This window comes from Scyliorhinus canicula, chromosome 9 (assembly GCF_902713615.1).
Source record: "Scyliorhinus canicula chromosome 9, sScyCan1.1, whole genome shotgun sequence".
In the NCBI taxonomy this organism is placed as follows: domain Eukaryota; kingdom Metazoa; phylum Chordata; class Chondrichthyes; order Carcharhiniformes; family Scyliorhinidae; genus Scyliorhinus; species Scyliorhinus canicula.
In genome coordinates, this window is record NC_052154.1 from 146,788,991 (window position 1) to 146,814,808 (window position 25,818).

The 25,818-nt window shown below is 45.9% G+C and overlaps 1 protein-coding gene across 1 annotated transcript in view; it reads left to right on the top strand.

Annotated features, from left to right (window-relative positions):
• The window catches only part of LOC119971775 (doublecortin domain-containing protein 1-like), a 695,221-nt gene that overhangs the window by 569,309 nt on the left and 100,094 nt on the right, over nucleotides 1-25,818 (top strand). Inside the window, exons 23-27 of the mRNA XM_038807879.1 lie at nucleotides 9,878-9,977; nucleotides 17,237-17,372; nucleotides 18,807-18,984; nucleotides 21,428-21,583; nucleotides 23,950-24,150. Coding sequence (XP_038663807.1) covers nucleotides 9,878-9,977; nucleotides 17,237-17,372; nucleotides 18,807-18,984; nucleotides 21,428-21,583; nucleotides 23,950-24,150 — 771 coding nt within the window. The remainder of the gene's footprint in view (nucleotides 1-9,877; nucleotides 9,978-17,236; nucleotides 17,373-18,806; nucleotides 18,985-21,427; nucleotides 21,584-23,949; nucleotides 24,151-25,818) is intronic.

Here is a 25,818-nt window from a genome sequence, read left to right on the forward strand (position 1 = left end):
GCCCACGTCCCCTCCTCAATCTCCTCACCCAGCTCCTCTTCCCATTTACCCTTCAGCTCCTCCACCGAGGCCTCGTCTACCTCCTGCATTACACGGTATATGTCCTAAATCCTCCCTCCTCCAACCCATACCCCCGAGAGCACCCTGTCCCGTACCCCACGTGGGGGCAGAAAGGGGAACCCCTCCACCTGCCGCCTGGCAAACGCCCTAACCTGCATTTACCTAAACATGTTCCCCGGGGGGAGCCCAAACTTCCCCTCCAACTCACCCAAGCTCGCGAACCTCCCATCCACAAACAGGTCCCTCAACCTCCTAACACCTACCCTGTGCCAGCCCAGAAATCTGCCATTTATACTCCCTGGAACAAACCGATAGTTTCCCCGTATCGGGGACTCCATCGAGCCCCCCAACTCTCCCCTATACCGTCTCCATTGCCCCCAAATTTTGAGGGTAGCCGCCACCACCGGCCTCGTAGTATACCTCGTTGGAGGGAGCGGCAACAGCGCCGTTACCAGCGCCTCCATGCTCATGCCCACACAGGACGCCATCGCCATCCTCTTTCATGCTGCCCCTTCCCCATCCATTACCCACTTACGCACCATCAATGCGATGGCAGCCCAATAGTACCCACAGAGGTTGGGCAGTGCCAGCCCCCCCCTATCCCTGCCCCGTTCCACACAAATCCCGTAATACTCCTGTTAACTCTCCTTAAAAAGGCCTTCGGGATAAGGATTGGAAGGCACTGGAACAGGAACAAAAACCTCGGGAGCACCGTCATCTTGACGGACTGTAACCTACCCGCCCACCTCCTCGTCTGCCAGTAGCCCCACATCCAAGCGCCAGAGCGGACGCTGGTCCCTCTCCTCCTGAGGTCCACCCAGTGCGGGCATGATCCGAAATGGCAATGGCAGAGTATTCAACATCCTCCACCCTCGAAACCAGCCCCCTGCTCAGGACAAAAAAATCAATACCAGAATAGGCCTTATGCACGTGGGAGAAAAACAAGTACTCCCTGGCCCTTGGCCTCGCAAACCTCCAGGGATCCACCCCTCCCATCTGATCCATAAATCCCCTCAACACCTTAGCCGCCGCTGGCCTCCTACCCGTCCGGGACTTGGATCGATCCAATGGGGGATCCAGCACCGTGTTGAAGTCCCCCCCCTATGATCAGGCCCCCCACCTCCAGGTCCGGAATGCGGCCCAACATGCGCCGCATAAACCCCGCATCGTCCCAGTTTGGGGCGTAAACATTCACCAACACCACCCGCTCCCCCTGCAGCTTACCACTCACCATCACATACCTCCCGCCACTATCAGCCACCACCTTTAACGCCTCAAACGACACCCTCTTTCCCACCAGGATCGCCACCCCCCGATTCTTCTCATCCAGCCCTGAATGAAATACTTGGCCCACCCACCCCTTCCTCAGCCGAACCTGGTCCGCCACCTTCAGGTGTGACTCTTGGAGCATGGCCACATCCGCCTTCAGCCCCTTCAAGTGCGCAAACACCCGGGCCCGTTTGACCAGCCGTTTAGCCCCCTCACATTCCAGGTTATCAGCCGGATCAGAGGGCTCCCTGCCCCCCTCCCCTGCCGACTAGCCATAACCCATCCCCTGCCCGCCACTGGCCAGGGTCCCCCGCTCGGCCTGTTCCCCACGGCGGCAACTCCCCCACCCCCCAGCACCCCCTGCATACTCCAGCTCCTTCCTGGCCATTTCAGCAGCAACCCGGTACCCCCCCCCCCCCACCCCCTGGCTAGGACCCCTCCTAGTCGCGCCCTCCCCTCCGCAGCACTCCCGTGAGCCAGCTAACCTCTGCTGACCCCGGCGACTCCCGCCACACCTCCGACCCCTCCCCACGTGGGACTACTCCTCCTCCTTCGTGCCCATCAACTGCCCCCCCCCCCCCGCTCTTGCGCGGGAAAATAACAGCCAGCAAAGGCCCGCGCTTCTCAGCCCCGACCCCGCCCCCCCCATCATCCCTCAGCGCGGGAAACCAGAGAAAAGCCCGCGCTTTCGCCCTGCCCAACCCCGCCTCCTCTAGGGTAACTCCCATTGCCAGTCCCCACCACCAACTCCCCGCACTCCCAGTTTACCTCCCTGCCCGAACCCGTCCACCAGACCCATACAAAAAGACATAAAGAAATCGCCCCACCCAGCCGAAAACCAACACACATCCTGCATTAAACAGAGAACCCCCCCCCCCAGAGCAAAAATCAAACACAGTTACATTTTCATACAAAACCCCCATCCTTGACCCTCAGTTTGAGTCCAGCACAAAGGCCCACGCCTCCTCCAGGGACTCAAAATAATGGTGCCGGTCCTTGTAGGTGACCCACAGACGCGCCGGCTGCAACATGCCAAACTTCACACTCCGTCTGTGGAGCACCGCCTTCGTCCTGTTGAACCCGTCCCTCTGCCTAGCCACCTCCGCACTCCAGTCCTGGAAGATCTGCACCTCCGTGTTCTCCCACTTGCTGCTCCGCTCTCTCTTGGCCCACCGGAACACGCACTCCCGGTCAACGAACCGGTGAAACCGCACCAACACCGCCCGTGGCGGCTCATTCGGCTTGGGCTTCCTAGCCAGTATTCTGTGGGCCCCCTCCAACTCCAGGGCCCCTGGAAGGACCCAGCTCCCATCAACGAGTTCAGCATAACGACCACATAGGCCGCCAGGTCCGACCCCTCCAGCCCCTCCGTGAGGCCCAGGATCCGTAATTTCTTCCGCCTCGACCGGTTGTCCAGCTCCTCAAACCGCTCCTGCCACTTTTTATGGAGCGCCTCGTGCATCTCCACCTTCCCTGCGACGGCCACGGCCTCATCCTCCCTTTCGGAGGCCTGCTGCTGCAGCTCCCGGATTGCGGCCCCCTGGGCTGTCTGAGTCTCCATCAGCTCTCTGGTGGTAGCCTTCAGCGACTCCAGTAGCTCCACCTTAAGGTCCTGGAAGCAGCACAGAAGAGTCGCCTACTGCTCCTGCGCCCACTGCCTCAGCTCCTCGAGGGCTCCACCGGCCGTCATTTTGTTTCCCTTCCCCTACTTTTCCAGGGGCGCTGCCACCGCTTTTCTGCTCACCCCACTCCTGGTCCGGACCATAGAACCCTGGGGATTTACTGCAGACCCCTTCCCACGTCGGGAATCGTCAAAACAGCTCCATTGGGGGCCCTGAAAAGAGCCCCAAAGTCCGTTTTTAGCGGGAGCTGCCGAACGTGCGGCTTAGCTCCGCATAGCCGCAACCGGAAGAGATAAACAGATTTTCAATCAGTAAGGGAATCAACGGTTATGGGGATAAGATAGAAAAGTGAATTTGAGGATTATCATATCACATCAGTTATGATCTCATTGAATGGCAGAGCAGACTCCATGAACAAAATGGCTCACTTTTGCTCCTAAGTCTTATGGTCTTGTGGTCTCACAGTGAGCTATGTGATAATAATTTTTCTCCTTAGCCATCAGCTCCAGGCATTTCGAGAAATTGCTGGAATTATGAGCTGATAATGGCATAGCGAAGACCAGGGAGCATCTGGGACGTCACTGAATGACGGGCTCAAAAGTCTGTCGATCCCCATAACCAATCAGATTTAGGGGTTAAGAATGTCATGTGAGGGTATCTTTAAGAAATGGGTGTTTATAAATGGGTGTGTATATAAGTATCTGTAGTGAGAGTCCCTTTAAGAAATGGGTGTTTATTAATGCAGTGATGTCAGAGAGTGGGTGGAGCTGGGCTGTCTGTCAGCTTTTTACTTTTGTTTTAGGCTGTTTGCTGCAGGGTGTGTTTTAGTTTAATTTTCAGAGCTGGATAGCTGCAGTCACAGCCAGACGATGTATTAGTGTCTCTCTCTGTAATCTAAAGAATGTGAATCAATCCTTTGGTAATTTAAAATTGCACATCCAGACAGACTTACCCTTTAACATTGACACAGGTTAACAAAGAGATTGAGAGTATGCTTAAAAATGGCATTAATTGAAGTGGGTTGCAGCGACTGGAGCTCACCCATAGTGATGGTACCAAAACCGGATGGTACCCAATGGCTGTGTGTGGACTATAGAAAGGTTAATGCAGTTACAAGAACGGACTCTTATGCTATCCCACATTTGGAGGATTGCATTGAGAAAGTGGGACAATCAGCTTTTATTTCCAAAATGGTTTTACTTAAAGGTTACTGGCAGGTACCTTTATCCAAAAGGGAGAAGGAGATTTCAGCTTTTGTGACTCCAGATGGTATATACCAATTCAAAGTTATGCCATTTGGCATGAAAAACGCCCCAGCCTCATTTCAACGGTTAACTAACAAAGTTGTTTCAGGATTACCCAATTGTGCGATGTCATCGATGATCGGGTAATTTTCAGCCAGACATGGAAAGAACATTTAAAACATCTGATGGAGTTATTCGATCGACTTCAGTAAGTGGGTTTGGTGATAAACCTAGCCAAAAGTGAATTTGGAAAAGCCCAAGTCACTTTACTTGGCCATACAATTGGACAGGGTTGAATGGTCACACGGGATGTGAACCAACAGTTATTGAGGATTTTCCACTACCCTCCAGACGAAGGGAAATAAGGCAATTTCTTGGCATGAGTGGATTTGTTCGATCATTGGTGAAAAATTTTTGTCGTGTGATTGCTCCACTGACGGATTTGCTCAAGAAGCGTAACAAATTTCAGTGGACAGCAGAGTTTCAACAGGCATTTTTGACTGCCTGAAAGCTGTGATAACCAATGCTCCTATGTTGGAGAATTACAAGGGACTCTGTGATCAGATAGAACTAAAGTATCTGACTTTAAAGAGAAATGCCGAGGTATAGAGAAATGGACAGAGCGTGCAGAGAACTTCTTGTTCAGAGACCGTCAATTGAGAAGGATTTCAGTTGGAGGAAGAAGAGCGAAAAAAAATGGACCATATTATTATACCTGTTTGCGTGTGTTGTTTTTTTTAAACGATAATGTGTATTTACTGTGTGCATTTCTTAAAGGATGGTGAAAAGATGAAAAATGAAACCATCTTGAAGTTGATGGGGTTTTTTTTCTTGGGTGGGGGGGTGTCATGTTAGAGTACCTTTAAGAAATGGGTGTTAATAAATGGGTGTGTATATAAGTATCTGTAGTGACAGTACCTTTAAGAAATGGGTGTTTATTACTGCAGTGATGTCAGAGAGTGGGTGGAGCTGGGCTGTCTGTCAGCTTTTTACTTTCGTTTTAGGCTGTTTGCTGCAGGGTGTGTTTTAGTTTCATTTTCAGAGCTGGATAGCTGCAGTCACAACAGGAAGGTGTATTAGAGTCTCTCTCTGTAATCTAAAGTTTGTAAATCGATCCTTTGGTGATTTAAAATTGATAACTGCTCTCAGTAGTGACTTTCACCTGATGTGCTTCTGTTGAAAGGTTTTGTTTTAAGTCTTATGGATGTTAAAAGGTAAGTAAGAATTATTTAGTGTTGTCTTCGTTGGGGGTTGTATTTGAATTAATGGTTGCTAAGATGTTCACTATTTGTTTTAGAAAGGTTAACTTAAGTTAATAGAATAAACATTGCTTTGCTTCAAAAAATTCAATTTCTGTTGTGCCACACCTGTAGAGTGGGCCGTGTGCTCCCCATACCACAATCTATTAAAAGTTGTGGGTCAGGTGAACTCTATGATACACTTTGGTGTTCTCTAAAGCCTGGCCCATAACAGGAATAACAGAAAAATAAGTCAGGTGAATTAGACTCAAATCAGGTACAGAAAGAGAAATACAGAGAGGGGAAGAAAGATTGGATTAAGAGGGAGAGAACAAATAAGGGCATGAAAGTAATTTTTAAAATTCTAATTTAATATACTTCTGAGAACACTTGGAGGAGTGAGACTCAAAATTTCAATTGATTCCCCTTCTAGGCCTCAAAAGAGTTGAATTGTTGATTAAAGAAGATATTGATACAATATTGAGGAAAGATATTCATACCGATGATGTGGAATATGTCCGGGTGGAGTTAAGAAACTCATAGTTTGAGGATAAGGGGTAAACCTTTTCGGACTGAGGTGAGGAGAAATTTCTTCACCCAGAGAGTGGTGAAGCTGTGGAATTCGCTACCATAGAAAGTAATTGAGGCCAAAATTTTCAAGAAGGAATTAGATATAGCTCTTGGGGCTAAAGGGATCAAGGGATATGGGAGAAGGTGGGATCAGGATATTGAACTTGATGATCAGCCAAGCTCATAATGAATGGCGGAGCAGGCTCGAAGGGCCAAATGGCCTCCTCCTGCTTCTATTTTCAATGTTTCTTTGTTAGTCTCATGTGCCCAATACCTTGGATGGTGTTTGCACTAATCAACCTCTGCTCTGTACTATGCTTTGTTCAGCCGCTGAATTTATTTCAAATATTAAATATCCTGATTGCCCTCAAGGTACTGGAATTACTGTACCAAAGCTGTTCTGATGATTTCTGCAATGGATAACAACTGATTTGAATGCAGGCACCAATGCTGCAATTTCATTGTAGCAGGGCTGCTGAAGTTCAGCTTTTGTTAACTCCGTTAGAACAAAGATGTGAAAGAAGAGGTGTTGAGGTTGAAGGAGTCACACTTGTCATACAACCATGGTAAACCTATAGAGCCTTGAGATCCTGATGACATTTCAGTAGTTCATGACAACTGTATGTAAAATTTGGATTTCTGGCAAATGCAATGTTCCTGATCCCATTACGGGTCAGCACTGTTCAATACAGAAGGAGTTGGTCCATACCTTAACCAGCTGAATGCATTCAGACATTTTTTGGTGAGAATGATGTTTGGACTTGGAGTGTTAAATTATGAGGTGGCATTGCTTAATCTAGGCTTGTATTCCCTTAATGGGTAAGAACTAAATGTATTTTATATGTTTCACACAAAGAAACATCCTTTTCCCACCCTTCTGGGTGAAGGACATCCTGGAGGACCAGAGATGGGTGTTACTTCCGTTCATATGTGACTGCACATGGAGACATTGACCTGTAACTAGGGTGATAAGAGCCATGTGCAAACAGCCTCATGCAGACACTTTTCCCCTTGTCTCCACTACCCTCAGGACTGTATAGAGAGACCATTTTCTTGGCAGCATAGAAAGACTGACCACATGGCTCCTTGGCAGAGGTTTAGTGTCATGAATTGCTGTCCCCCACCAGCCGTGTCCCATTGAAGGCATCCAACTACCCCCTCCCTGCATCACTACCTCTGACTGCAGTCAATGGCGAATGGCACAGAATGAACAATAACACACCTTGCTGGGATCTCGATGTTATGAAACCCACGAGTTGGGAACAAACCTGCTGCCAATTGGATTTCATGATAGAGAAGAAAGCACAACTGAGCATTGTTGACATCCAGCTGTCGCATAATTGTTCGTGTGTCCCTTTAGTTGACCATTTGTGTTGACTTTGAACTCCACCTGCTGAAAAAGACCCTCCTACCACTTGGAAAGATCTCACTGACTGATGAACTTGTGGTCATGGTCAGTTTGGAAAAGTGGCGTGTGTCACCTTTCAAACTTGCTCTCCCACATTCTACTCTCCCCTGTCACACACCAATTTGCCCATCACCCTGGACTCATCCTATATCATTATTCCCCTCCCCCTGTCACTCTTCAGCCTCCCCCCCCCATTGCCCTGGACCCTATTCCGATCAACCTCAACGTGCCTGCCCTCCCGCCAGTACCGTCCCCATGCCCACCTTAACCTTTCCCCCTCCTATTATCCAATGCATCTGTTTAGTACCCCTCTGTCACCTTCCTCTCCTTCACATACTGAACCTGAACCTGCCACCCTACTACATTCCACTCCCTCCTCTGTTCATGAATGTTCCCTCCTATCATCAGTACCCTGAGTTCATGTTCCAGAACTCCATTGCGAATACCATCGATCCTGCCCTCTAATTCCCCCATGTCCCCTCTACAGGGCACTCTTTCAATGTCCCCCTGCTCATCTTTCCTCGTGTGCCTGCCTCCCCTGCTATGGGGGGAGGGGGGGGGGGAGAGAGAGGGGGGGTCCTCAAGAAGCCCAAGGCAACATCTATTGACCCCAAGGTGGTGGAAGAGATTAAGTTCTCCAGGTACACACCACCTCCATACAGTACTAAAACTGAACATTCTAAATTTTTGCTAGCAGGGAAATTAACTTCGAGGACAAACTTCATTCTAATGATCTGACTTTTTCATGGAGCAAGCATGAGATGTTAATGAATGAAAATGGAGTTCCTGACATTGCTCATCAGAATGCGCGACTTACTTTTTAGCCTGCTTGAAATTTAGGAGAACAGAATTTCAACAGTTTATCTCGCCAGCGGGAAATAGACTGTTTGCTTCCTGCCAAATGAAGTGCCCCGCCTGCCATAATGCCGGCTGTTGGCAGGGCCAGAAGATTCTGCTCATAGACCCGACTATTCCAATGCACCTTCGGCCGATGTTTCACATTTTATCGTCCCGAGGCTTGAGGTTATCCAAATATTTGCTGCCCTTATCTGAACTCACACCGATCCTTATGCACTCCTGACTCCTGTGCTCATCAACCTACATTGGTCAAGCAACACCTCGATTTTAACTGTCTTGTTTCGAAATCCTCTCCCCTTTCCGATCTATGTCATTCGTTCCTGCCTGACAACTCTCCCTCTTCTCCAATTTTGGCCTTCTAAGCATTTCTGATTTTAATTCCTCCACCATTGGTAGCCGCACCTTTCAGAGCCCGAGGCCTCTGGAATTCCCTCCCTAGCCACGTCTCTATCGTTCCTCCTTTAAGATGCTCCTTAAAACGTACCTGTTTGTCCAAACCTTTGGTTATCGGACCTAATATCGCCTTATGTGGCTTGGTGTGAAAGTTCTTATGAAGTACCTAGAAATGTTTTACTACATTAAAGGTGTTATATAAATATAAGTTGTTGTTGTGGAAATTGGGTTTGCATCATTAAACTGCTTTGCTCCCTGACACGGTGGGTTAAGCATTAATAAACAAAGATGCTTACTTCAACCTGCAAAATATAGCAGTATAAGAACATAAGAACATAAGAACATAAGAACTAGGAGCAGGAGTAGGCCATCTGGCCCTCGAGCCGACTCCGCCATTCAATTAGATCATGGCTGATCTTTTGTGGACTCAGCTCCACTTTCCGGCCCGAACACCATAACCCTTAATCCCTTTATTCTTCAAAAAACTATCTATCTTTACCTTAAAAACATGTAATGAAGGAGCCCAACTGCTTCACTGGGCAAGGAATTCCATAGATTCACAACCCTTTGGGTGAAGAAGTTCCTCCTAAACTCAGTCCTAAATCTACTTCCCCTTATTTTGAGGCTATGTCCCCTAGTTCTGCTGTCACCCGCCAGTGGAAACAACCTGCCCGCATCTATCCTATCTATTCCCTTCATAATTTTTAATGTTTCTATAAGATCCCCCCAAAGTTTCTATAAGATTCCTATTTATCTAAAGAACAGATTTGTACATCTTCTTTGGTCAATCAATGATAATTCTGGTCAGCGAAGCCAATAATACTTCTGACCACTGATGTCAAATTAGAATGGAGTAACCTTTTTTTAAAATATAAATTTAGAGTACCCAATTAATTTTTTCCAATTAAGAGGCAATTTAGCGTGACCAATTCACCTACCCTGCACATCTTTGGGTTGTGGGGGCGAAACTCATGCAAACACGGGGAGAATGTGCAAACTCCGCATGGACAGTGACCCAGAGCCGGGATCAAACCTGGGACCTCGGCGTAGTGAGGCAGGAGGGCTAACCCACTGTTCCACCGTGCTGCCCTAGAATTGAGTAACTTGGTTGATGAACATGGGAACAGGAGTTGGGCATTGCTGTTCACCAAATGATCAGTGCAACTTTGTTGTACATGCTGCGAGTTTAATGAGTTGACTGAGCTCTTTTTCCAGGTGTACTTCGATCCTTGGATTGCCTTTTGCCGCCCGCAGGCTGTTTGATGAAGCTGGACAAGAGCAGACTCTTCTGAAAGATCTCCAGAGGGATCAGTTGGTAAGTTTGACCATCCAAGAATACAGAGGAAAAAGCCAACAGGAGGGGGATGTTCAGCCCCTCCATCTTGCTCCACTGTTCAATCATCATTCATTGCTGCTGTGTCAAACTCTGGGAACCCCACCCTGACAGCACTATGGGTGTACCTACACCACAGGCAATTTAAAAGGCTACCACCACCTTCATAATTGCAATTAGGAATAGGCACTAAATGTCAGCAATGCCTACATCCCATAAATGGATTTCAGATATGTGAGCTGTCTCTTAATTTGTCGACAATTGCCACATATCTTTGATACTCTTAACCATCTGACGATGTTCAAATTCTCAAACATCCACAGTCTTTTGGGATAGAGAATCCAGGCTTCTACTACCGTTTGTGTGAAGAGGTTCTTCCTGATTTCCCTCTTATTTGGCCTCTCTCAAATTTTAAGACTTATTCTTGATCTGCCCACCAGAAGAAATAATTTCTCTGCATCTACCTTGTTGAATCCTTTTAACATTTTCAACACTTGATTGAATTACCTGTTGACCTTCTTTGCCCAAGCGAATACAAGCCAGTTTTATGCCACCTGACCTCATAAGTTAGCCATTTAAACCCCGGTGTAATGGAGTGGAATTGGTGTTGCACCACTTCAAGGCCAAAATATCTTCCCTAAGGTGAGGTGCCCAGGACTGAACACAATAATCTAGATGAGGTCTGACCAAGAATCTATACAACTGAGCATCACTTCCTCCCTTTGTTAATTCAGCTCTCTTGGGACACTGGTTAACATTCCATCAGCCATTATGATTTTTTTACGGATGGAAAGCAGTGTTCAATGGGGAGATTCCATCCCCACCCCACAGCGTGTTTCCGGCGGTGGAGGCCACTCGCTATTAGCCACCAGTGGAATCTTCTGGTCCTGTCGATGTCTACACCATTTTGCCTGGCCCGTCCGCGCCGCCATTGGAGAATCCACCGCTGAGGAACCCGCCGCAGGAAGTCGCCTTCAGCAGGATGGGAAGATCCCAACAATAGGAAGGGCTGAAAAATCCCTCTCAATAAGTTATATAAGGTGAGGTTGGAAAGTCCAGTGAAGAGTGGTGAAGTCGTAGTAGGAGTAATAGAGAAACTATCTTGTCCAGCAAATATAGTTTAGCTTGGGTAATGATATAGCTGGATCGCATGAGGGAGTGATGCCTACTATGGTTGATAAGCCAGTGGAAAATCAGACAACTGAAGTGTCGAAGGATGAATATCCTGGGATTTTTCCGGATTGTGTAGTAACAAGGTCGCAAAGTCACAGGTTAAGACAAGAAGATAAATCAGAGAGTGAAGATGAAGTTGAAGTGCAATTATCAGAAACGATTTTTGATCAAATGGTTGAAAAAGAACAAGAACAGGTGGTGGATCAGGCGGATATTTTTAGTTCAGGAAAAGTGGCAGAGTTACAACAGAAAGATATAGAAATAAAACGGATGCATCAGAAAGCATATACGGAAGAGGAATCTGAGTGTATACCAGAGTGTTATTACCGTAAAGTGATGTCTTGATGAGAAAATGGAGACCTTTACATATGCAGGCAGATGAAAAGTGGGCAGAGGTTCATCAAGTAGTATTGCTAGTAGGATATAGAAGGAGGTGTTGCGAGTTGCACATGAGGTACCAGTGGGAGGTCATTTGGGAATAAGGAAAGCTCAAGCTAAAATACAAAAACATTTTTATTGGCCTGGACTACGTAAAGATGTAGTTAGATTTTGTCAATCATGTCACACATGTCAAGTGATAGGGAAACCTCAAGCAGCGATAAAACCAGCGCCCTTAATACCCATTCCAGAATTTGAGGAACCTTTTACAAGGGTCCTAATTGATTGCGTAGGACCGCTTCCTAAAACAAAAAGTGTGAATCAATATCTTTTGACGATAATGGATGTTTGTACTAGGTTTCCAGAGGTCATTCCAGTACGTAATATTACAGCTAAAAAGATTGTGGAGGAGTTACTTAAATTCTTTAATCGGTATGGACTACCCACAGAAATACAATCAGATCAAGGATCAAATTTTACCTCAAGGTTATTCAAAGAAGTTATGGATAGCCTAGGAATAAAACAATTTAAATCAACTGAGTACCATCCAGAATCGCAGGGATCGTTAGAAAGGTGGCATCAGACATTAAAGACAATGTTGAGGACTTATTGACATTATTATCCAGAGGATTGGGATAAAGGTGGGTTTGTAATTAGGGATGCACCTAATGAGTCAACCAAATTCAGTCCTTTTGAACTAATTTTTGGTCACGAGGTAAGAGGACCACTTAAATTGATTCAGGAAAAATTGGTGAGTGAGAAATTGGAAATTACATTGTTGGACTACGTGTCAAATTTTAGGGAATGTGAAGAAATGGGTAGTGGACAAGAAATCCAAAGTTCGTCGATTTGCCTGTGGAGATAAAGTTTTAGTGTTGTTACCAGTGGTAGGTGAACCTTTAAAAGCTAGGTTTTGTGGACCTTACCAGATTGAAAGGAAATTAAGTGAGGTGAATTATGTGGTAAAAACACCAGATAGAAGGAAGACTCAGCGAGTGTGTCATGTGAATATGCTTAAAAGTTACTTTGAAAGGGAAGGAGAGAACAAGGAGGAGGTTTTAATGATTCTAACTCAAAGTGATGAACCAAATCCAGTTGACTGTGAATTTGACATACCTCAAATTAAATTGGAAAACGAGGATGTTCTTAAAAATTGGGATAAATTATTGAGTTACCTTCCAGAGGAAAAACAAACTGACCTGAAAGAGTTATTTATATCATATCGGCAAGTTTGTAGAGATAAATTGGGAAGTACTAAAATGGATGTACGTGATGTACATATGGGAAATGCTGTTCCAATCAAACAACATCCAGACAGTTACCCTTTAACATTGGCACTGGTTAACAAAGAGATTGAGAGTATGCTTAAAAATGGCATAATTGAAGTGGGTTGCAGCCAATGGAGCTCACCCATAGTGATGGTACCAAAACCAGATGGTACCCAACAGTTGTGTGTGGACTATAGAAAGGTTAATGCAGTTACACAAATGGTCTCTTATCCTATCCCACGTTTGGAGGATTGCATTGAGAAAGTGGGACAGTCAGCTTTTATTTCCAAACTGGATTTACTTAAAGGTTACTGGCAGGTACCTTTATCCGAAAGGGCGAAGGAAATTTCAGCTTTTGTGACTCCAGCTGGTATATACCAATTCAAAGTTATGTCATTTGGCATGAAAAGCCCACCAGCCACATTTTAACGGTTAACTAACAAAGTTGTTTCAGGATTATCCAATTGTGTGGTATACATCGGCGATCTGATAATTTTCAGCCAGACATGGAAAGAACATTTAAAACATCTGATGGAATTATGTGATAGACTTCAGTAAGTGGGTTTGGTGATAAACCTAGCCAAAAGTGAATTTGGAAAAGCCCAAGTCACTTTCCTTGGCCATACAATCGGACAGGGTTGAATGGTCACACGGGATGTGAAACCAACAGTTATTGAGAAGTTTTCGATACCCTCAAGATGAAGGGAAATAATGCGATTTCTTGGTATGAGTGGATTTGATCGAACATTCGTGCAAAATGTTTGTCGTGTGATTGCTCCACTGATGGACTTGCTGAAGAAACATCGAAAATTTCAATGGACAGCGGAGTTTCAACAGGCATTTGACGGCCTGAAAGCTGCGATAAACAATGCTCATGTGTTGGAGAATTGCAAGAGACTCTGTGATCAGATTGAACTAAAGTATCTTACTTTAAAGAGATATGCCAAGGCGTAGAGGAATGGATGGATTGTGCAGAGACCTTCTTGTTCATTGAGAATATCAATCGAGAAGGATTTTAGTTGGAGGAAGACGAACAAAAAAAAAATGGGCTATATTATTATACCTGTTTGCGTGTGTTGTTTTTTGAAACAAAAAAGTATATTTACTATGTGCATTTCTTAAAGGATAGTGAAATTTTTCATTTCATTTCACAAGGTGAAAAATGAAACCATCTTGAAGTTGATGGTTTAATTTTTTGTCTTGGGGAGGTGTCATGTGAGAGTACCTTTAAGAAATGGGTGTTTAAGTAATGTACCTTTAAGAAATGGGTGTTTATCAGTGATGTCAGAGTGTGGGTGGAGCTGGACTGTCTGTCAGCTTTTTACTTTCATTTTAGTATGTTTGCTGCAGGGTGTGTTTTAGTTTCGTTTTCAGTGTTGGAGCTGAAGTCAGACAAAGCAGCTGTACTGCTGTTCTCTCTGCCATGAAAAGACTATCTCTTGATCAATTGGTGAATCGAGAATTATAAATGTTTTCAGTCGTGACTTTAACTTGATGTGCTTCTGTTAAAGGTTATGTTTTTTGTAAGTTTTCTGGATGTTAAAAGGACAGCTTACAAATTACTTAGTGTTGTATTCTTTGGGGGGTTGTATTTGAATTAATGGTTGCTAAGATGTTCACTGTTTGTTTTAAAAAGGTTAACTTGAATTCATAGAATAAACATTGTTTTGCTTAAAAAGATACTTTTCCATTTCTGCAGTACCACACCTGTAGAGTGGGTCGTGTGCTCCCCATACCACAATCTATTAAACGTTGTGGGTCAGGTGAACTCCATGATACACTTTGGGGTTTTCTAAACCCTGGCCCATAACACAACCTTTAAGTGCCATGATGTCCGTAATTGGGACCTCTACCACTGACCGTGCCAGAATCTATGGGCTGGGGGAGGTGTGATAAATTAAGAGCCACTTGCAGTTACTCCACTATCACCTCATCTACAAGTTCCAAAGTTGATGCTTCCCACTCTTTTAGAACTTTGAAAACCCCTCAAGCAGCCTCGGTCACAATTAAATAAAAAGAATGAAAGACTTTCAGGACCACCAGAAATCTCAAAGCACATTACAGCCAACAAAGTACGCTCTAAAGTTATAGTCACTGTTGTAATGTAGGCTACACAGTATCCAATTTGCACCCAGCAAACTCCCACAAACAGCAGTGTAATTAAGACCAGACAATGGCAGGATTTTCTGATCTTCCGATCCCGCTAAGGTGACCCCCTGCAGCGGGTTCGCCTGTGGTGGGACAGACAGGCCACACCGAATGCTGTAGACATCGGCAGGACATGAAGATCCCACTGGTGGCCAATAACGAGCAGCTTCGGCCGTAAGAAAACACATCTGGGAAGGGAGTGGGTGGGGGATGGAAAATCCCGCTCAATATATTTTTTGTGATTTTGGTTGTGAGATAAATACTTGAATGGTGGAAGCCAGGGAAGTGTTAGAAATGAAAGTAACAAAGGCAGCAGTAAGGAAAGGTTAGCAGCAAGATTGGGAGTGGGGTCTAGATGATAATTCCACGGTGGTCCTTGGTGGAATAATGGATATAGGGAATGAAACCAAGCTCTGGAGTAAGCAAGGTACAAAAGTGTCAAACATTGTCACTGGCACAGTAGTTACCACTGTTGCTTCACAGCGCCAGAGTGTGAAGTTCGATTCCCGGCTTGGGTCATTGTGCGGAGTCAGTGTGTTCTCCCTCTTTCTGCATGGGTTTCCGCCGGGCGCTTCAGTTTCCTCCCACAAGTCCCAGACAGGTGCCGGAATGTGGCGACTTGGGGCTTTTCACAGTAACTTCATTGCAGTGTTAATGTGAGCCTACTTGTGACAATAAATATTATTATTATTATTATTATTAATGGATGACCGAAGGATAATGGTGGGGAGGAGGTGCCAAAGTTGAAGACTTGGGGTAGTATTGGAAAGTGTTGGGCAAAGAAGGTTGAAATTATTGAACATTTGATTCCTGATCATTCAATACCATTTTTGTTGCTGAAAATACCTGAATTATCCAATAATCCATATGAAGGAAAGGAAGTAAGCAAAGATATTTAGCACAATTCAAATTATTCAGTCACTTCAAATAGTGACTTTGAATGATCAGTGTTCAGCTGCATAATTATATAATTGCGAAGGACTAAATAGAATCAGCAACAACAAGTGCCTTGTTCGAGAGGGTTAAAATGATCGAGTATTATCATCATAGTCAGAGGGAGCCCCAACTGAGTAGAGTAGAGGAGGACAGAGTGTTACAGTCAGAGAAGATTTAATTAGTTAGTTAGACCACAGCAGTTTTGGACAATTTCCGTCTTGACCATTTACAGAGTGAACTAGTGATAGAAATTGTTTACCTGTTCCAAAATCCACTTGATTCTTAACTCCTTACAGGTTTATATGATAGGGAAAGTGGCCAGTCTGTCCAACAGTCTACACAGGTCCCAACCTAGAAATACAATTGGGGATCATGGCCTGGACTCTCAAATAAAAATTAGACTTTTAAAAATACACGTATGTCAGATGCCAGCCAGGGCTCAAAAAATAGCACTAACGCCTCTGAGACACTTGGGCGGGATTCTCCGACTCCCCCGCCGGTTCGGAGAATCGCCGGATGGCAGCGTGAAGCCTGTCCCGCCTCTCTGATGCCGGTTGCCAAGTTCTCCGGCGCCGTTTTTTGGGCGGGGGCTGGGATCGCGCCGCGCAGGCCGGGGGTGTTGGCAGTGCCCCACCCCCCCCCACCCCCCCCCCCCCCGGCGATTCTTCGGGCCCTGATGGGCTGCCCGCCGATCTGTGGGAAGGCCTGTGCTGTGGGGGCACTCTTTCCCTCCGTGCCGGCCTGTGTAAGGCTCCGCGATGGCCGGCGCAGAGAAGAAACCCCCTGCGCATGTGCAGGATACATGCCAGGGGTTCTGCGCATGCGCCAGAACACGCTGGCGCTCCTGCGTATGTGCTATATCGCGCTGGCTGGCGGAGGTCCTTCGGCACCGGTTGAGATTAAACTGAGAATTCATCTGGTTGCTGAAGTGAATGCCAGTGTCCCAAGATACTAATTTGAAGAAGAGCAGGGATATTATCCCCAGTGGCCTGGCCAATATTTACTCCTAAATTAACATCACAGAAATAGGTTATCTGATCATCATCGCATTGCTGTTTGTGTGGGTTCGCTGTGTACATATTGACTGCTATGTTTCCAACATTACAACAGTGACTACACTTTAAAAAAACTTCATTGGCTGTGAAGCGCTTTGAGCCTTCCAATTGTAATGAAAAGCCCCATATAAATGCAAGTCTTTCTTTGTCTACAGTTTCACAATCCTTTGCTCTTCTGACATTGTGTGATCCTTGTCCCCCACACTCCTGCATCCCTCTATCAATAGCCACTCTCTCTGTTGAATGGACTAGAGGGTAATAGCTCAATTAATCTATCTTTCAGGTGTATGTTTCCTGTGGCGAGGCATGGATAGACCCTAACCTAACGTCGGTGGAACAGAAGAAACGTCTTCGCCTCAACAACCTGACATGCGATGTTGCTTTGATCCGCAGTTATTGTGCCATGCGTGACCCCAAAGGTATAATGAGTGACCCAGGAATTTGACAGTGCGATACCCATTGTTTGAGCACTAAGCGACTGCTTAAGCCTCCACTGTGGCAGGCAGGAGTGCTCCTCTCAACCATACATTCAAAGAGAATGGGCTTATTCTGGATGTCCCGCCCCACCAATAGATACCCACCCCACCCCTGAAAGTCACCACTCACCTCCCTGATCATTGATGCTTATCCCCTGACCTCCACCACTCACAGTCCTGATGGACAGCAATTCCCTCCTTCCCCCATTTGCTGCCAATGCCTTTCACTTAGTGAGCTGATCCAAATGCTTGCACATCTAACTGGCCTTTTGTAATCAGACAGGGCTGTACTGCTACTTTTCTGTCAAAATTCCAGTAGTTGAGGGGATTGGGGGTGAATACTGCTTTAGCAGGAAACCTCAAGGAAACATTATTTACCTCATTTATCCAGGATTTCAGAGGACAAGCATAATAACCCATCTGCAAATCTACTCCCCAATACATCAGCATTCAAAATGCACAGTATGTAGAAAGTAAACCTCACACTCCCAACAGTGACCAAGGCTCGGGGTCCCAACAGTTGTCATCGGAGGTGGTATGAAATAGACACCGATGTCGTGTTGATCCTCCAAGGGACCCTGCATCTACTGGAGGTTTGTTGAAAAGGAGGTCTTGGCCGTCACAAGTTGTCAGCTACTTGCTGCCCTCCGAAATGCAAAGCATCAGTGCAAGATTACCACAGTACTGTAAGTCTGATCTAGTTACAGCTGTCAAAGTGTCAGCTATGTGACTCAGAGAGCAACACGGTGGCGCAGTGGTAGCACTGCAGTCTCACGGCGCCGAGGTCCCAGGTTCGATCCCGGCTCTGGGTCACTGTCTGTGTGGAGTTTGCACATTCTCCCCGTGTTTGCGTGGCTTTCGCCCCCACAACCCAAAGATGTGCAGAGTAGTTGGATTGGCCACCTAAATTGCCCCTTAATCGGGAAAAATTAATGGGGTACTCTAAATTTATTTTTAAAAAGCTATGTGACTCAATAGGTAGCTGGGTGAGCAAGTTACCAGTTCAAGTCCTGCTCCAGAGACGTTCAGACAAAATTCAGCGGACTCTCCATTGTAGCACTAAGGAAGTTGGGGGTGCTGTTTTTCTCATGACATATTAAAGTGATGCCCCATCTTAAGTGGATGCAAAAGGTCCCATGGCACTATCACAAAGGAGAGTTATCACCAATACTTATTCCTCAACCCAACATTGTCTGGTCTTTTTCACATTGCTATTTGTGGGAGCTTGCTGTGAGTAAATTTGTTGCAGTATTTCAGACACTTGATAGCTTGTAAAATGCTTTGGGGCATCCTAAAGTTATAAGAGGGACTATTTAAAGGCAAGTTATTTTAAAACATAGATAATATAAGTTTAAATATGTGTTCATTGCCATGCAGGTTTGGTCCTTGAGGTCGTAGGTAATCTCATACCTGGAGCCAAGCTAGCATTAGCTGAATGTGCCGTGTCCGTTGATCTTGAGGAAACCACTTGTGAAGCAGCTAAGCAAGATCATTCATGCACTGTAACAACTGATGAACATCATTGTGAAGACGGAAACATCTTAAATGATTTACTGTAAGGAATTGAAGCCATTTTGCTCAAAAGCCTGATTGAAACATTGACCATTGTTTTCAATAGCAGTCCAATCTGATGGGAAGATTTAATTAGAATTTTGTAAAAGTATAGAAAAGGGATGTGTCAATCCATCTTTAACAATATTTTATTGGCAGTAAGGCTTTTTGGGGTGTTATGAAAGATGCAATATAAATGCAAGATCTTACTTCAATTGAAAATCTCAATCCATACTTATACATGCAGTCAGAAGGAGGCAATTCTGCCCATCCTCTTTGTGTTGAGTCTTTGAAAGAGCTGTCCAATCAGAATCTCTCCCCTGCGTTCACCTCAACCCTGCAAATTTCTCCATTTCAAGTACCTATGCAACTCTTTTTTTGAAAGTTGCTGTTGAGTCTACTTCCATCACAAATTCAGGCAGTTTGCTGAAGATCATAACAACACACTGCAGAGGTCAAAAATCGCCTTGAATTCCCCCCGGACTCTGTTGGTAATTATTATGAATCAGTGTCCTTTGATTACCGACTCAATCAGTGCCTCTTTATTTAATTTAACATTTCCCTCCCCCAGTAATTTTAAACACCTCCCCGAGTAGCCTCCCCGAACAGGCGCCGGAATGTGGCGACTAGGGGCTTTTCACAGTAACTTAATTGAAGTCTACTCGTGACAATAAGCGATTTTCATTTTCATTTTCATCCCTTACTGGAAACAATTTCTTTTTTATTTACTCTGTTTCAGCTTCGATAATTGTACATCACCTTGTATCACCCCCAAGTTTTGAAGCCGTTTCTTGAATCATATTGGTAGGCTAGTATCATTTGTGTCTTTTTGGCTAAGTTTTGGGTCCCTGAGGAATCACACAAAGATACAAAATTGATGGTCAGGCGATGTCCAGCTGGTCCACCAAGCCTGCCCCACGCAAAAAAGCAGAGGGAAAGAACTCAGGTCCAATAAGTAAAAACACCTTTGAAAAATCCCCTACAGTTAATCAAAGTCAATACTGGAGATCATTGGTGCATGAGTCTGTGAGGGGAGCTTTTAACTCGCCTATGATGGACAGGAGGGATAAAATTGGCAAATATCTGAAATGTAGCGCCAAACCACCACCAACGTGTTTGTTCTCATTTTAATTATGGTGAGTTTGAGGGATGTCACAGTAATCCACTCTGGAAGGGTGGCTCTGTCATTTAAATATGTTAATGAGGCTGTGTTCCTCTAATTTTGCAGAGTTGAATATAACTGATTGACTTTTTCTCTCAACAGACCCAGAATCTCTCCCAGTCCTCACTCGATCCCAACTAGTGATCTGATTCACTCTCCTACCAACCCACAATTTTTTGTTTAATGTTTTTTAGGATGTGGGTGTCAGTATTCATTGCTGTGAGGGGACATTTAAGAATCAACTACATGTCTGTGGATCTGGAGTCATATGTAGGACAACAGACTTTCTTCCCTGAAGGACATTTATGATCCTGATGGGATTTACAGCAATGGTTTTATGGTCATCATTGGACTTTTAATTCCACATTTTTTAATAATTCATATTTCACCATCTGCCGTGGGGGAGATTCGAACCTGGGTCCCCAGAGCATTATTCTTGGTCTCTTGATTACTAGTTCAGTGATAATACCACTCTGCCGCTGCCTCCCAAACAATGTTTCCTCATCCTCAGTTGTCATTTTGTGTTGTTGGCTTTCCCACCCACCAGTTGACTAATAAAAATGAATAGTAATGAGCTGCGTGAAATTCCAGAAGACCTCTGCATTCCTGCCGTTTCTGGGTTTCCCTCCTGCCCTCACCCCCAACAAATGCATGCCCCCACTGCCTCGCTGACTCCCCAAAAATATTTATGTGCGCTGGAGAAAAAAAGTTGAGATATGCTGTTCAGATCGTGAACAATTTCTTCCCAGGCGCAACGTGACAGGATTTTTTATATGTCTTGATGTGTTTGGTAAGCTGGGTCTACGAGGACTGCGTTTACCAGAGCAGTGAGAGAGACAGTCTTCCAACACTTGGAGAAATGCAACTCTATTTTACTGAACTCTTAACTATTAAACATACTTTAACTGTGGGTTGACACTATGCTGAGTTGACTGGAGACCTGAGGCTAACCTGACCAGACCATCTTACTACCACATGGTGGATGTTCGAGTTGTTGCTCACAGGCTCTGGCTGTCTCTGAGGCTGCATCCCCAGAGAGCGGGAAAACTAGTGCCCTCTGGCTTTATAGTGGCCGTGTCCTGTCTGGTGATTGGCTGCTGTGTTCTGTGTGTTCATTGGTCATCCTGTGTGTCAATCAATGCCTGTCTGTGCACCATCATGTACATGTGTGTATATTATGACATGTCTCAATACTGACTGCTTCTTCCAAGGAAATATAGGGTGACACTATATAAATTAGGTTTTGTTTTAAGAAGTGCAGCCATACTTTACCTGTATTTTCCAGTGACTCACATACCAGAGCCCACCTAGCTCTCGAAGCTCGGCAGTCCAAGGACCATTATCCATGGGAAAGAAATTTAAAAACATTCGATGATGATGAAGTCTCTCAGCAAGAAGATGGGAGGTCTTTCACGAACGTTGATTTATACAATAAATACAGGTTAATCACAACTTCTTTGACAACATGATAGCTAATGAGATGGGTCAATCATTTTGTTTTAATTTCCTTTTCAGGATATCTATGATAAGCATCATTGGCAAGGCCAATGTTTATTGCTTGTCTGTAGTTGCCCCAGAGAAATGCTGGTGGGTCTTCTTTTTGAACCATACTGCAGTCCATGTGGTGAAGGTACTCATGATGCTCACCTGGGGTGGGATTCTCAGACCCCCCGCTGGGTCAGAGAATCACCGGGGGGCGGCATGAATCCTGCACCCACCGGCTGCTGAATTCTCCGGCGCTGGGGATTTGGTGGGGACGGGAATCGCGGCGCACTGGTCGAGGGCCGTTGGCAGCGGCCCCGCTGGCGATTCTCCGGCCCACGATGGGCTGAGCGGCCGCCTGTTTTCAGATGGTCCCGTCGGCGTATGTTACGACAGATACTTAGCGGTGGGATTTGGCTGCGCGGGCAGCCTCCGGGGTCCTCGGGGGGGCGGGGGGGGTTCAGGCCCTGGGGAGTGCCCCCATGGTGGCCTGGCCCGTGATCGGAGCCCACCGATCTGCTGGTGGGCCTGTGCCGTGGGGGCACTCTATTCCTCCGCGCGGTCTGGTGTACTGGTCCGCCATGGCCGGTGCGGAGTCGAACACCCCCTGCGCATGCGCTGGCATGATACCAGCACATGCTGGCGCACCCATGGATGTGCCAACTCGCACCGGTCGGCGGAGGCCCTTCAGCGCCGGTTGGCGTGGCGCCACATCGCTTCCGCCTCGGCCAGCGCGCGCAAACCACTCTGGGGCCAGACGAACGCCTGAAGGTGCAGAGGATTCCGGAACTTCAGGGCGGCCCGTCGCTGGAGTGGTTCACGCCACTGCTTCGCGCCGGAGTTGCCCACCCTGCCGTTTTCTAAAGAATCCCGCCCCTGGACTTTGAACCAATGACAAGGAGTGGCAATAAAGTTCCAAGTTGGGATGGTGTGTGACAAGGTGTGTAACTGGATGCTCCCAGCCAGCTGCTGTCCTCTCCTCCCTGGGTAGTGGAGGTTGCCGGTTTAGAAGGCATTGCCAAAGAATGCTTGATTAGTCATACCAGTATTAGCCAGAACACTGTTAATGACAGGCCATCTCGTCTGTTCAATTATAGAAGAATAGACTTGAAATGGGAAAACCAGATTCTTCCCACTGGCTTGTCCTTCAAGTCATTGCTTTAATGGCTAGGGCTGACCTAGCTGAGTAAGCAATGGGATGGTTACCAGCATTCTTTGCCATTAGTGACACAGTTTTATGCGGGTTAATTCCAGCAGTGTCAATGAGTACACTTGGAGTTTCATTCACTAACCTGTGCTTAACCCCTCTTAAAGTGTAACTGGAGGCCTCTAGTTCAGGGAGGCCAATGTGCCAGGCAAACGGAAATTCTCCAGGCCTACTTTGCTCAGTAAAATGATTTAGATCTGGTAATATATTGATTGTCTTTTTGAAATATTTTTTAAAAATTTGTTACTTTAATCACAATTTAAAAAGTTAATACTGTTGTTATGTAAAATATATTATCAACCAGGCCCAAAATTTGCACACGTCATAGAATCCCTACACTGCAGAAGGAGGCCATTCGGCCCATCAAGTCTGCACTGACCCTTTAAAGAGCACCCTACCTCGGCCCACTCCACTGCCCTATCCATAAGGGGCAATTTAGCATGGCCAATCCACCTAAGCTGCACATTTTTGGACTGTGGGACAAAACCGGAGCAGCTGGAGGAAACCCATGCAGGTATGGGGAGAATATGTAAACTCCAATCACCCAAAGCCAGATTGACCCCAGGTCCCTGGTGTGGTGCTGTGAGGCAGCAGTGCTAACCACTGTGCCACCGTGACATCCATCAGGGTATAATTGCTGGATTGTGCCCATTGATAACTGTTAATGCAAACTGCACTTGTACTTCCATAGCCAGAACCCCTAACACCCATCTCCATAGATCCCCTATGTAATTGGTCCACATTTAAACAATTATTACACATTTGTCCTTGGGGATCTGGACCACTATGTAGCTGACAACCCCTCCACCACCACCAACTTCTGCATTTAAATATCACTTCCATAATTTTGGAGTCTGCCTCCCTGGACACACCAGGCACTGATGTCCAGCCAGCCCATTGAAGGACAAAGCAAATCTGGTGTTGGGAGCTAATCCCAATCTCTCTCTTTCCAACAAGGTCCTCGCCTCACTTGCTTTCCAGTTTTGGTGGGCTTTCTGGGGCAAACGCAGCCTCAACTCTCCATTAGGCCAGTTGTGTTGTTCTGGAATGCCCAACGTTTTGAGGAAGTTCTTTTTTTAATGTAACTGATGGGACTGACAGATCGCATTCACCCACAGGCCACAACCTAAGTCTCTGAAACCGCAACAAATACACCAGCAGCAGTTTCAGTTCCAGGATGGACACATCATAAACTGCAACTGTCCTTGGCTAGTGTTGGGAGTTCCTGGGGTGAGCGCCCAGCCAGGCACAGAGGTGACACTGGTAGAGAAGAAAGCTGATGACATCTTCCAACGCTGGACACTGAGAGAGAACGACAGGTAGAAAAGAATGTAAACATCCCTAAGTATTCTCGAGTTTGAAATGCGTTTGCCTTATTATAATAAGATAAGAAAAATATTGCGGATGCTGGAATCTGAAACAAGAACAAGGTCTGGCAGCAACTATTAGAAGAGGAAACAACATTAACATATCGAGTCCTTTGACTCTTCATCAGAACTGAATGGAGGGAGAATCTGTTAAAGCTGTAAGAGACTGCAGCAAAAAGTAACACCTTTAAGAACAAAAGACAGATGGCCTGGTGTGAGAGGGGAGGGGGGTGATGGGGGGAGGGTTGCAATGAGGCAATACATGTTTCGGATATTTAAATAAAGGGACTTAAAATGGAGGAGGAAGGTCACAATCTAAAGCTGCCAAACTCAACGTTGAGTCCCGAGGGCTGCAGTGTGCCCAATCTGAAGATGAGATGCTGCTCCTCCAGCTTGTGTCGGGATTCACTCACACATTGTGGGAGGCCAAGGACAGACATGTCTAATTATAAATTGTTCTCAGGTAGTGATTGGTGATAGAAAAGCTGGTATTTCTAGCATATAATTTGCTTCCCCTAAGGTGAGGGACAGGCCATAGTCGTGTGTGCTGAAAGTGCTCCTGGGAAGTCTGGGATTGTGATCCAGTGACAATGAAGAACGGGCTGATGTATGACAAAGTCATAAGTGTGAGACCTGAACTGAATATGATGCCACATTGAAGGCTGCCCTGAGAATATTTATGAATGCAGAGCTATTAAATTACATGTTGATTTGTGGAGTGGATTTTAATTAAATACTGAAATTGGTAAAAGATTTGCATTGGTGTCTATAAGATAACAGTGCTCCTGTCCTACATCATAACTCCAGACAGAACTGGAAGTGAAAACTTGTTTGACCGTGCACTTTTCTGCCTCTTTACTGAACCATCTGTTTTTTTTCTTGGCCAACTTCCCAGGATGCTCACCTCATTCCAGAAATCTGCTTTTCACAAAATGACGTACAAGCACTCCAGTTCTGAAATGGGTGGTATTTTTTTAGTGAAGATGAGATACATTTAGATGAAAAACGTAATTGGTCAGAATTTTCAGGCGGGGGTGAAATTGCAGGGGCAGGATTCCCTCCTTTCCTGCCTGCCCCATCACTACCACTCTGTAATTTTATGCTGGGGTGGGCAAGGCCATGGATGTGAAGCCCACCCTTTCCCCAAAAGAATCCTTTACGCAGTCACTTATTGGCCACTTAGGGGCTATTTCCTGCCCAGAATCAATTGATAGGCTGGCGGGAGGATTGAACTTCCATGACAGAAGGCAAAAAATCAACAAAGTTACATTTTGGGCTGGAGGTTTGGGGCCTCCATCACAAGTCTCCTTCAGAAGTTGGGCACCTCCCCTTAAAGTCTAATGACCTCTGGACCTAAATCCCTGGCAGCCTCTCCCCTGAGACACCCTTCATGCTTCCCAGACATTCCCTACCCGCCCTGATCTTGGATCTCTTGAATTATCCTGGGTGTCTGGTGCCTGGACTTAGTCTCAGGTGACATCATCCTGTATTTCTTCTTCTGTCCACTGGTGTCACTGCAGGGATTGAAGAGCAGCCAGCCAATCAGAGTGGCTGGCAGCTCTCTAAGGCGGGACTTTCTCCCAAGTGAAGGGTGAAAGTCCCGCCTACAACCACCTAAAG